This window comes from Amphibalanus amphitrite, unplaced genomic scaffold (assembly GCF_019059575.1).
Source record: "Amphibalanus amphitrite isolate SeventyFive unplaced genomic scaffold, NRLGWU_Aamphi_draft 000105F_arrow, whole genome shotgun sequence".
NCBI lineage: Eukaryota > Metazoa > Arthropoda > Thecostraca > Balanomorpha > Balanidae > Amphibalanus > Amphibalanus amphitrite.
In genome coordinates, this window is record NW_024881600.1 from 1,023,783 (window position 1) to 1,036,718 (window position 12,936).

General features: G+C 50.8%; 2 protein-coding genes across 5 annotated transcripts in view; both read right to left on the reverse strand.

The window, feature by feature from the left end:
- Positions 1 to 6,023, reverse strand: part of LOC122380710 (cartilage oligomeric matrix protein-like) — a 78,130-nt gene extending 72,107 nt beyond the window's left edge. For 2 of the 4 annotated variants that reach the window (XM_043364115.1, XM_043364114.1), the window contains exon 1: positions 5,824 to 6,005. In XM_043364115.1, coding sequence (XP_043220050.1) covers positions 5,824 to 5,908 — 85 coding nt within the window. In that variant the 5' untranslated portion in view covers positions 5,909 to 6,005. Of the gene's footprint in view, positions 1 to 5,823 lie in introns of all 4 variants that reach the window. The other 2 variants (XM_043364113.1, XM_043364112.1) reach the window with 2 other exon arrangements.
- A 1,384-nt stretch (positions 6,024 to 7,407) lies between these two features.
- LOC122380697 (piggyBac transposable element-derived protein 3-like) lies at positions 7,408 to 10,010 on the reverse strand. The gene is made up of 2 exons (XM_043364083.1): positions 9,852 to 10,010; positions 7,408 to 9,642 (listed from the first exon to the last, which is right to left on the reverse strand). Exons 1-2 carry the CDS (start codon positions 9,866 to 9,868, stop codon positions 7,914 to 7,916), a joined length of 1,746 nt encoding a protein of 581 aa, XP_043220018.1. The 5' UTR covers positions 9,869 to 10,010; the 3' UTR covers positions 7,408 to 7,913.
- Between the last annotated feature and the right edge of the window lie 2,926 nt (positions 10,011 to 12,936).

Below are 12,936 nucleotides of genomic sequence, written 5' to 3' on the forward strand. Positions count from 1 at the left end.
AAATCAACCACAAGCTCGTCTCAGACGTGCAGTCTCTGGACTCAGACGTGCATTCTCTGGACTGTTATGACGGGTCTTGCAGGTCCCGTATGGCTCGCGGCGAACTCTGTCCCCCCCCCCCCTGGATGGGTGCAGCAAAAGTCCTGCAGTGACACCCGTCATCGGCGAGGGGCATACATCCGACGACCAGACCACACAATTGGCTGTCAATTGGCCGCGCGGCGTGCCTCAGCGCTCTGCGTGACCTCAGGACTGGTTCCGACTGACAGCACCGCCCGGCAATCGCCGGCAACGCCCTCCGGAGCCGGACCGACTTCAATCCTTCCGTGACAGCGCCCGTCCGTCGAGCCCCGAGCTGGGGACAGTCGCTCGGCGGTGTCCAGACGAGGAGACGAGCCGCGAGGACCATGAGAGCGGTGGGACGGCGCGGCGACGGCGGCGCGGTTACGAGTCTCTCGGTTGCCGGTCGATTGCACGGTGTGGGCTGCAGGGCTGCAGCGGAGTCAGTCTGGGATACAGCGGCGCTGACCTCACCGTGTGACCTCTGGCGCGGCCTGTCGCCGTATCACCAGGACGGACAATTGGCTCGGCGACCGAGCCCGCTGAGCAGATGGAGGGCGGAGCGGCCACTGGGGATTTCAGGAGCAATTCAGATGGATCAAACAGCCCCCTCCCCCGCCCAAGGTTCATCCGAAGCCGATGACGTCTCCGCCTCCTAGCGCCATCCGATATATCTCAAGTCAATGACGCCTCCACCCCGGTCCTGTTGTCGTTGCTCCTCATTTCATCGCCATCTCGCCTCCACCCTCGCCCCCGCCCCGCCCCCTCCTCTCGACCCTGCCCAGACAACTTCGGCGGCGGCGCCGCCGCCGCCGCCGCCGCTGACGCCAAAGAGATAGAAAATGATAACATAATGAAACTTCATGAGCTTTGAAGCAGCAGTGAAACCGAATCCAGTTCCAAGCGCCAATTACCTACCTGGTATAGACGATGGATGTCGGCTCGGCCTCATATCCACATCCGGCATGTGGCCGCTCAGATCGAACGTCTTATCTCGACAAGTGAAAGGACATGGGCCCGGTCGGAGTAGCTTTGATGTCGCTCATGTCGGGGGCTTTCAATGTGCGGAGGATGTCTTTATATTCCGTGGCCATGGATGACGGCTTCATCCCGACTCGGGATTCTAAGAGAGCCCGGTCGGCTTCATTGTAGCCGTTGCTGAATGCCAATGTCGTCAGGGCGGACAGCATGCTGCAGGGCTGAATTCGGTGCGTGACCGTCCGGTTAGGCCGCAGCCGCAGTACTGATTTCATCGTCACATCCAGAAACATAATGCGCGCCCAACAGTGTGCGCCGATGCCGAGTCATCCAATTAAAATGGATGGCGTACACGGTCGGGTAAATGTTTGATCATGCGCGGCCATAATGAGTAACATGGGAGACGATTAGACTGATTCGGCCGGCTCTCTATTCGTGTATTGACTCTCCTGCGAACGGAGAACGTTGGGTGCATTGGGAACGCCGCCGTCAATGTCTCTGATCAACAGGATATGGACATGGCATAATCGAGTTTAGCGCTGATGCATAGAAATGACGCGTTTTCATAAATCGCCTTTCGTAACAGTCATTCATAAATTTCACCAAGTGGTAATGTTATTTCCACAGCACTGTCGTATTATAGCTAATCCATTCACCAAAATAGAATGCTTTTATCACGGTAAATCGACGGAAAACGACGGTGATCAATATTCCATCATCGCTCAGAGGCTCTATACCTGTTGTGATGTGACGTGTGTGTGTGTGTATGAACGAGTGCACTGCGCATTTTTGGCCTTCACAGTTACCTATTCATTATTTCGAATGTGCGTGCATTCGTATATGCGACTAAATTTTTTGAAATGCATCTAGAAGACTGCTGCTGCTCTTCCTCATCTGACTTATTACATCTAATGGGCATCAAAAAGACTGAAGACGGCAAAATCTTCTGATCCGCCTACATGTACATCGCAATATGGATCCCACCTCAATCACTCACTTAGGCACTAGAGCTAAGCCGCGCTGGCCAATACACAAATGGACTATTGCGTCGAAACATCGCTGGATGAAACTAACTCAGAGGAAGATCAGCTAAACGATCCCAGATTGACCGCCCAAACACGCACAGAAATGCCGGACCGAGCATCCAGAAGAAGGCAATAATTTGCGAACGTTTCTTGTGAGGAAAGTGAGTTCCAGAAAGTGCACTCTGGTTGAGGCGCACTCTCGCTGACTGATCTCAAACTGAAATAATATTTGTATTGATATCCATGCTGCAATTATATAAGGTAAATGCACACAAGGTTTTGCTGCAAAGCACGATTTGTTTTCACCCTAAAGTTGTTTTATATAAACTCTGTTTCATGTAGCCAAACTTCAACACCAGAATACACTCAGTCAGCAAATGATAATTACTCGAGATTCACTCGAAAACTTGGAAGCAGATTCTGAAGTTGGCCGCTCTGTAATCGTCTCCGTGGGCCGACTGGAGCTCCGAGTGTCGTCACTTAGCGCCGTAAATCTCCGAGCCGTCGCTCTGCCGGTCGGTGGGCGCCGACCAGCACCCCCCCCCCCCCCCGCTCGTCACTGACCCGTCCCCCTCCCCCCACCTGCGGCTACTGCCGTACGTGAGCCGCGGACACGTTGCTGCCACCACCGCGCAGACGACAGCGGCCGACACGACCTGACCTGGTCCGGCGCCGGCCGCCGCCGTTCAGAAGCAGGTCATTGCCGCGTTCATTAGGGACGGCGCTGGGCACTGCACATCAGACCAGGTACCCGCCTATTACCGGCTCAAAGTATGATAGTCGACTACCTGCGACTTACATATGGCGGCCTTCACAGGTCTACAGCACTGCCAGGGGTCTCCTGGCTGGGGTCTCCTCTGTCTTCTGTTACACAATCTTAGAAATTGTGCCATATCTGCTCCCAATACAACCAAAAGTGTCCAGCCTTGTTTAACATTCAGATCCAGTATTTGATTGGGCATGTGCCTCGACTGTTTTTCTTTCTTCGTCCTCAGATTTCACTCTCCGATGTTCCTATCTCTCTCCTCTCTCTGTCTCTGTCTCTGTCTCTGTCTCTGTCGGTTTGTCGGTCTCTCTCTCTCTCTCTCTCTCTCGTTCTCTCTCTCTCTCTCTCTCTCTCTCTCTCTCTCTCTCTCTCTCTCTCTCTCTCTCTCTCTCTCTCTCTCTCTCTCTCTCTCTCTCTCTCTCTCTCTCTCTCTCTCTCTCTCTCTCTCTTTCTCCCCTCATCTTATCCAAATAGCCCTCTTTCTCCCTTTGTTCCATTTCTCTGTTTTGATCACATGAATGGATTCCGTACCAAGTCTGGCATTCGCGGTCCCTTTCCTCAGCCCCTTGCGCTTTCGTAATGTTCCAGACACGAATCAGTCTTGTCTCTCCCGCAGGGCTGCGGAGTCGGAGTCGGAGTCGGAGTCGGAGTCGGTCGGAGTCGACAGTTGTGACCGGAGTCGGAGTCGGAGTCGGAGTCGATTTTAGAAACCCGAGCCGGAGTCGGAGTCGGAGTCACCGAAAATCCGTCGACTCCGCAGCCCTGCCAGGTCTGCGGAGTCGGAGTCGGGAGTTGGAGTCGGTCGGAGTCGACAATTCTGGCCGGAGTCGGAGTCGGAGTCGGAGTCGCTGAAAATCCATCGACTCCGCAGCCCTGCTCTCCCGGATATGGGTGTCATCTGTACCACCTGCCTCATCACTTGTGCGCACCAAGCGTCTGGCCACTCTGGGCACTCTGTGCACCTGGCACCGAGCGACGTGTGGGGTATGACCCTTGGCGACACCCGGGCGGTGCGGTACGCTCATCACAGAGCTAGCTGCCTTACGACCTCACAGGACCTCCGGCGCTCTGGGTGTCTCACCCGAGCTGTGGGCACCTGTGACGCCCCGTGACTTCCGTGACGCGTCGGCCTGCCCCGTCACGTCAGGTGGCCGCGGCACCCTCCCTCGCACCGGTCCATATTGGGCCGCGAATCAAGGTCGGGCGTGCTTCTGCGTACCGTGGGAGGAGCCGCACGGACGGAAGCCCACGTCAACAGGTTCAGACGGCTTAAACAGGCCCGGTCTGCACTGGCGCGGCGGCGGCACGGACCGCCGCGCAGCTGTACCGACGACTGGTAATTACACCCACTCACAGCCACCACCGGTGGGCAAGGCCCCACCGAGAGCGTCGTTCTCCCAGCGAGATACACACCTGACATGTGCGATTCCTGAAGTCGACTCCTGACAAATTCAATCCTTCACAAAGGTTTATTCGACGAGTTAGGATGCCAGGTGGACCAATAAAACCCCAGAGAGTCCTTGGGTGGTCTGGTCCGGACGCGGCTTGGTCCGGCGTGGTCCACTAAATGCGGTCTGGTTCGTTGTGCGGTCCGCGGTCCACACTCGCTCCCTGTGAGGTCTGGTCCGTGTGTATAACGCGGCTCACCTCGCGCCATTTCAGACCAGCCTACCGCACCAGTCGACGCTAAATATTTGCTCGGAAAACACGACCGACGAGCTCCATGCTTGTCGGCGGATATGCCAATGGGCTGTGCAGACCGCACGGAGCTCAACTGCAACAATGCTGAGCGCAATCTGGGCACTGGCACTTAGGCATGGGCGAGTTAAGATGGAACCGCGCTGACGGAGATAAGCCACAGGGATCCCATGTTGGCGTGGGATCCCACATGGCCAGAAATTGAACAGATCAAATTTATTGTTTAGACGCTTCGGAGAGGTAGCTAATTTGTGATGGTAGTAGGCAGAACCTCTTGTTGATCTATGTAGAGTTTGAACGAAATGAGTTTATTTTAATTTAAACCCATTGATTATTTATTTGGTACTGCATTGCAAACCTTTATTTGGTATCGCGCATCACTAGCGTGATAATCATCTTCTGGGAACGTTGAATTTAATCCAACCCATATTTTGTAATGAAATAGGTATAGTTCGTTTTTTTTAAGTTCGACCCTCACTGTAAACATCTTTTTGGAAACAGCACGAGAATTGCTAGCTGAATTACTGAGAAAACTGGCTAGCGCACTTTGTATTGGAGATATGAACAAATATTTTCAAAATAAGTTTCTAACACCGATGATATACTGTTACGTTAAACACCGTGCGATTTATTTATTAGTTCAGTTATATTTCCTGACAAGTCCTCGATCCTTGTGGGGTTGCAAATACCGAACTGCGAGTCTGGGAAAAAGGAGCCAGGTAGAAATAATTTTGATACAATTGATCGTCTGCGAAATCATTGTGCGCCAACGAGTTTTCTCAGTAATTCAGCTACCAATTCTCGTGCTGTGTTCAAAGAGACGTTTACAGTGAGGGTCGAACTTAGAAAAAACGAACTATAGCTCACTACATCGTACATTGATGCAAAAACAACAATGATAATGACATACAGCTGATAAAAATACTCTTAAATAAACGTGTCTTTCGACAATGGAATACCTACCACTCAACGGTAAGTAGCGCCCAAAGCTGGTTTTTACTTCAGTGTACAATGCAAGGTGCCGCAAAACCAGGTAACTTTATGCCATTCTTTAAGCTTCTCCTTTATTCTTTAATGCTATTCTCACACGAGCATTCAGTTAGCCACTCAGTCAGCCAAGCTATTCACGAGATAATATGATCTAGCGTTCCCAGCCACACTAGCCCATCTCAGCGCCTTATGAATCATTTAGCTGATCTCTGTTGGGCATTGGAACTATTTGCTATAAAGAACCGTTCGAAATGGACTAAGCAGGAACAAAACACCACCGCCACCACATTATTGATGAGCACTGACCTTTACTGTAGACGGCGCTGTTGCCCCGGGCCAGGCACCAGAGGCAGAGCAGAAAGAGCACCAGCACCACTCCGCGTGGCACCATGGCTGCTGACGATACAGACGACCAGCTGGGGCGCTACCGACGTCGGCGCCAGGGGGGCGGTCGGAGGTGCGCCGCGGCGGCCGACCAACCCGCGACTGGTCAGACGGCCGCGGCGCGTCCCAGCCGCTGACCCGCTCCGCCCCGCAGCGGAGCGGCCGCCGGCGGCGCCCCGCCCCGCCGGGGACACGAGGCGGCGACTCTCACAGGGACACAGACACTTGCAGTCGCGCACAGAAACATAGAAACCAGTTGAGGTGCCACTGGTAGTATCCAGATATTTGTAAATAACCTACCTCCATCTTTGCATAGCCCAAAGTCAGCCCAGGTCATCAACTGAGCATTATCTTTGAATTATATGAATACGATAGCACCCCTCTTTAGTGCTGGTTTGGGATTGCCGTTGAACTGGCATGGGTTTGGCATTTGTGCAATGGCGAATCGCGCACGGCACGACGGCACGATGTTCCTAGCCTTCATACCGATCACGGATGAACTCGGATCAATTTTTTTTCTTCGATGCGAACAGTGCAATTGATAAAACATGTTTTGAAAGTAGGAGCCTGCGTTCCACAGGAATTGTTCCGAATCAAATGGAATGCGGGTGCGTTCGAGTCCCCTCTGGGCTCTGGCATCTGAAATGAATGAGCTGAATCAATGTCATTATTAATTTAAGTGCTCACGACTGTCACATGGTTCAGATAAAAAAATGTTTTGAGCTTTTGCATAAGAAAAGACAAATGTCAGATGTTGACGATTAAAGTCATTAAATCATTGTCTATCGATATTGAATGCTTGTCGTGGAGCTTGAATGTACTACATCATGAAGTCGCTGCAACCTAGTCAGGATCAGTGGGTTAGATTGCAAAGGACGCATCACACAAGTCACTTTTCGCGCTGTTTTTTATTCAAAATAATGCACCAGCAAAAATAGGGCTGCGCCCATATGAAAGTGAAAATAATACCTGGCCCACGGTAAGTAAAAGACATAGGTATTGAGGATGCTGAGTAGAGATGTCAATCGGATACCAACTTTTTGGTATAAACCGATACCAACTCGGTATTTGGTATTTCCATCCTAATGTGTTTGGTATTTTGTTGGTATCATGAACCCTCGCTATTGTTTAAGAGGCTAACAAATAGGTAAAAAAAAGTTTGTATTTTTCTCATGTTCCAAAGTTGGTTTGGTTTCGGTATTTCTCCACGGTTTTGGTTGGTATTTGGTTTGGTATCGGTATTCCGATTTTCCGTAATTGACATCACTAATGCTGAGCGCATTTATTTGATTTTTAGGATGCTAATTCATGTCAAGCTTTAACCCGGCACCGCCTGGGCTATTTCCGTACCCACGACAGCCTGGGGGGGGGGGGTCGGATCCGACCCCCCCCCCCTTGTTATCTCGAGAACCAATGGTCGTATCGAGCCCCGCGAGGCGGCGTTCGAAAGGTCTCTACGAGACCTCCCCAAAACACTCTTAACCCATTAGTGCCCAACTTATTTTTAGTCAAAATTTCAAACTTTTTTGCACAAAATACTAGCTTCTTTATCGAGTGTATTAGCTTAGGATGATTTTCTTGTTTTTTATCCCCCCCAATTTGTCGCCAGGGGGGTCAATAAATATATGGCTATGGGCACCTGGGTAGTCGAAATATTGCCACAAAGCGCAATTCAAAAGAAACTTTTGAGAACCAATGTATATTCTTAGATGTGTATGCTGATAGGCACTTGCCACTACCAACATGTGAACATATTATGAGATCAGGCGAATGATCGTGATGATTGATAGTGTCAGCGGTCAACAATCAATTACGATGATGAGTCAATGCACTACCTGACTCACAAACATCGAAGTGCATTGGACAGTGACACAGCTTACAGCAAACGCTGAAAACAAAACATCCCTCCGGGATCTAGACGGCGCTTGCAAACTTTCACCCATCTCACCGTATCCAACAGTGTTGGCCCAACTAGCCCAAATTTCCCCATGGTGTACAGCATGTTCTTACTCTCAGGTCGCATGGAACGGCACGAAGCACGCCACGCACAGCGGCACCTGGCACTTGCGACAGGCGGTCTTCGGGTGGCTCTTGCACTTTCCCTCCTTGTTTGCACACGTTCCCTGCTTGGCAAGAGGAACGACCAGGTGGTTGATACCATCGTAGCGGATGCTGGCTGGGACGCGATGCTGACTCGACGCGGAACTTGGACGTCCAGATGGTGGCTTCGTCGTCTCTGCCAGGTGATACCGGACGATGGCTCGGATGAAGTTGATCTGATTCTCGCCTGGATGATGCTGACGGTAGAGCAGCCAGGCGTTCTGCATCGCGGCCCCCAGAAGCCAGCAGAAGATGCACCACCAGAACTTCTTCTGTCGGATCGCGATGCGGTACGCGCCGATGTTCTGGTCCATGCGGTCGGTACCGCCCATGGCGCAGTTGTAGTCCTGAATCATCTGTGGCTGAGCTACCTTGATCCTCTTCTTCTCTCGTCGCGACCATCTTTGAACTTCAGCCACAGTTCGGGACGAGCTTACCGTAGATGCTACGGTCACCACGCTGTTATCCTTCCACCTGACGAGGTTGATGCCCTGCTTCGTTTCCACGGCGACAGAGGTGTCTCCCCTGGGAGCCTTCTTCATCGCTGCCACCGAGCTCAGCGGACATCCTCGGAGGCGGTTCTGGCGGATGGTTCCCGTGTGCCCGATTCCCTCCTCCTTCAGCGCCATCATCAGAGGAAGGCTGGTGAAGAGGTTGTCCGTAAAGATGTGCAGTGCGTCCATGCGCATCTCCTTCGGCATTCTGTCTATGAGGATCTTCACTGCTGATCCACATTTCCCGAAGGCGGCCTCATAGTCTGGACGCTGAGCAGTTCCGCTGGCACCTTGGTACACTTCGAAGGTCAGTAGATACCCATCTGGGCTGTTAAGGCACCACGCCTTGAACCCAAACCGTATGGGCTTCCCTCTCAGGAACTGTTTGCACCCGTGACGGCCATAGTAGGGAATCATGCTCTCATCCACGTCCAGTTCTGTGGAAGATGGCGGTCTCTGAAAAGCTCGCAAGAACTTGTCTTGCATGCTGTTGAAGAGAGGTCGCAGCTTGGCCATCTTGTCACTGGGGTCGAGACGCTGGTTGTCAGCGAAGTGGAGGACCGAAAGGATGTCGTCAAAGCGGTTCCTCGAGATGATCCGGGAGACGAATTCCACGTGCAGGTCAGGGTCTGTCGACCAGAAGGCCCGGCGGTTCGGCACGTTGTGGTATCCCGAGAAGTACAGGATCGCCATGACAGCCTTCAGCTCGGCGATGGAGGGCTCCTGGACATTCTTCCCTCTCCACTGGATATATCGGCGTGTCTCCTGAAGGAGTTGCGCATAGAACTCGTCATCCAAGAAGAAGCTCAGTACTTCAACGGGTGTCTTGTTCGAAAAGTTCACCTGTGGGTATGGGCAAGCTTCCTCTCGCTCCTTCAGAAATGAAGCGACCTCTCGTTTGCCCCACCTGTGGCTGGTTGGGGCGACCGATTCAGCAGCTTCGTCGTCAGAACCGTCCTCTTGGCCGACGAGTTCAGCATCTGCTTGCAGCAGGTTGCGGTTGAGGTTGTCGATGGTACCGCCTCCGTCCTCGTCTCCCGAGTCGGCGTCGCTGTCCTCACGCACGTTAGGAGGACACAGGAAGACAGTGGCCGGACTCTCGCCACTCTCATCAACTTCATCCAGGAGATCAATCAGCTTTCCAAACCTGGAAAATGATAGCAGACTGCAACGCACATTTTCGACCACCCAAACGCCCATGGCCATAAATATATTGACCCGTACAGAAGAGCGTCATGCTGCGGCAAATCTTCAACGAGGCTATTTTATTCGTTTCAGGGGTCTTAAGGGCAGTTCAAAGAAACATGTCTGTGAAATTTATTGAATTAGAACAGCTAAATAACTAAATACACTCACCGGCGTTTTTTCGGCATGTTGACGTAGTTTCGCGACTGTCAAGCAGAACAGAGAAAATGGCGCAGCAGCAGCAACCGCACATCAAGTCCTTTAAAAATGCTTATTTATATATGGGGCGTATATACTTTCATGAAAAACACCCACACTTTTGAGGAAAAAATTCATAAATTTGCGAAATATATATATGGCTATGGGCACTAATGGGTTAAGATTTTAAGATTGAGGTCAACTTTCGGGTCAAGGTCAGGTCAAAGGTCAAATTCAGGGGTTTTGCATGAATCGGCTTACGGACAGCGGAATCGATAGCTGCTGCTCGAAACTCACCAAAAATGACCTCAAAGGCCTAGTGAAGGTACCATGTGCGTATAGGGGTCATACTAAGCATGGGTCAAGGTCAGGTCAGGTCACGAAAGGTCACGGTTTTCACTTTCTGCTACATGGGCGTGCGACACATGTTTTATGGCTTATTTTTCACGCCGAATGCGATGGTAATGGTTATATCATATATGTGACCCCAAGTCACTGTGCTGGTGATAAGTGTGCATTGAAAGCATAAAAATCGTTTATACTAAACATAACTAAACGAGGGCTAAGAAAAAAATCAATTTTTCAACTTTTTATTTTTGACATAAAAATGCACTTTTCTAGACGAGCTTTGTCCCAGGAATCTAGTGGTGCCATTTGTTTTCACATGCGATGTTCAGAAGTGCCTCTAATTCACGAAAATGCTTATGACGTCACCATGCCCTATGCATGTTGGAGCTATTTTTTACAATTTGGGGGTCAAAAATCAAGATAGAAAGTTGAAATTTGGGGCATCTAATGTTCTAATAGAGCTCTACAAGATATATTCCGGTTTTTTGGAAATTCCCAAAATTTTGGATTTTATTTGCTGTTTTCCAAAAAAATATAGTTTTTTTTTTGAATTTTTAGGTGTGAAAAAACACATTTTATGGAAAATCCGAGATAGCCATTTTAAAGAACTTGTTGAGCTGCGTCTTTTCATGTCCTTAATTTGCAATTTGCTTTAAACCCTGATTTTTGGCGATTTTTTAAACATTTACCACTTTTTGACTAAAAACGCCATGTAGTTACATCACTAAAATCGATATATCTCAAAAACTTTTGGAAATTTTTTCTTAAAAATTGCACAGGAGACGTCAAATTAATGGGGGAGAAGGTATGCCAAGTTTCAAGTAGATAGCGAAAGTGGTTCATGAGTTATTCAAGAAAAACGGAGGGGGGGGGTCGGATCCGACCCCCCCAGGCGGTCGCGGGTTAATCGATACGAGGATGGCTTTTGCCGTCGCAGCATTTTACAATTACTTGATTTGCCTATGGCAGCACGGCTAACCGGCTTATCATCCAGGTTCCTAAGGCACTGCATTAGAGTCACATAATAAATACTTTCAGAAAGGTGTACTTCTGAGACCATCACATAATTGCTATTGAACAAGAAAAGCAATCTTCTAGAATGACAATATCGTCAACAAGGCTCAAGAGGCACATTTTTCTTTTTTCACCGCATATTCAATCTACGATATGAGTCAAGTCTCTCAAAGACGTTCTTATCCTTTGCTTGACATTATGTTTCGGGCAAGATCGGCTTGCATCGCTGTCCATATTTATACGAAAAGGACTATCATTGACTGGCAGACCGTCGACCATCTCCACAGGAGCCGTACGATCCCGCTCGTTCTTTATCACCACAGGCCGTAGTGAGGTTGGGTAAGAATTAACGTCCCTGACGCACACCAGCAATATTCGACAGCGACCAGCAACAGAAACAGATACCTGAGACATTCTCCATTGAAAAGGTCTTAATAACGTAACGATAGACATTCATCATGTTGTTCCTGATCAAGATGGCCGTCGGTTCCGTGTTGATGGCCATTTTCGCCTGTCCTCTAGCCGTGGTGGCGCTCAACTCGATCCTCTGGGAGGAGCCGATGGTGCTGTTGGTGGCCAACCTGGCCATCTGCGACTTCCTGCTGGGTCTGACGCTGGCTGCCATCGGGCTCGTGGACATGCTGTTCCCGCTTCAGCAATCCACTTCGTGCGCTTGGGTCATGTTCGGCAGCTTCGCCGCCGCTATAGGGATAAAGATGTCGCACCTCCTTCTGGCCGTTGATCAGTTCATCGCCATCCGCTTCTCGCTGCGCTACTACGAACTGATGGAGAGCGTGGTGCGCCTGCTGCTGGCCGTCACCTGGCTGGTGATGAGCCTCCACTTCGGCGTCGGCATGGTGCTCTTCAACTTCGACCTGGAGACGGTCGTCGATTATTACGACCTTAACGCCAACGGCAGCCAGCCTCTGAAGGGGTGTCGCTACGAGACGGTCGTGCCCATGATCTACCAAAATACGTTCGAGGTTGAGCTCCTAATGCTATCCTCCATCGCTTCCGGCCTGTTTATCTACACGGCCTTTGTCGGCATGAAGCAGAAGGCTCGCATCTGCGCCACACGCAGCGAAATATCTCGCGATCTCGAGTCGCACAGGTTCTTCGCTAACTACCGAGCATTCCGCAAGCTGATGCGCGTGATCTTGCTGACGTTGCTGTTGGACGGTCTGGCGCTGGCGCAGCGCCGCATCAGCCTGACGTACCCGATGCCGCAAGTCAGCGCCCTGATCCACCAGCTCCGCCTCGCCCTCATCATTATCGAGTTCTGGGTCTACGCCATGGCTACTACGAAGCTCCGCGAAGGATTCCGAAAGACCTTCAGATGTTGCTTCTGCTGCAATCAGTCAACTGACCGACCCACTCCAACGGCCTTCACCATCAGTGGCAGAGCCGCGAAGCTACAGCAAGGCCAGGTCGCCCAACTGGCTACAGGAAGTGCCAGTCAGGCGTCCGCCATACTGGGTCCTTCGGTCAACGCCTGGGATCAGCCCGACGAGCACTCCCAACCCATCAACTAGAAAGTAATTGGCGTTTTGTGAATGAGACGCCTTTAAAGAGATTGTTCTGGGTTTCTGATAAGGTAAATGTATGCGTTAGAATCACCGTCCACTGCACGCGTCTGCAGCTTATATGTCTACGTTTTATTAAAAAAAACACGCACTGGCCACCTTCCGGCGATATG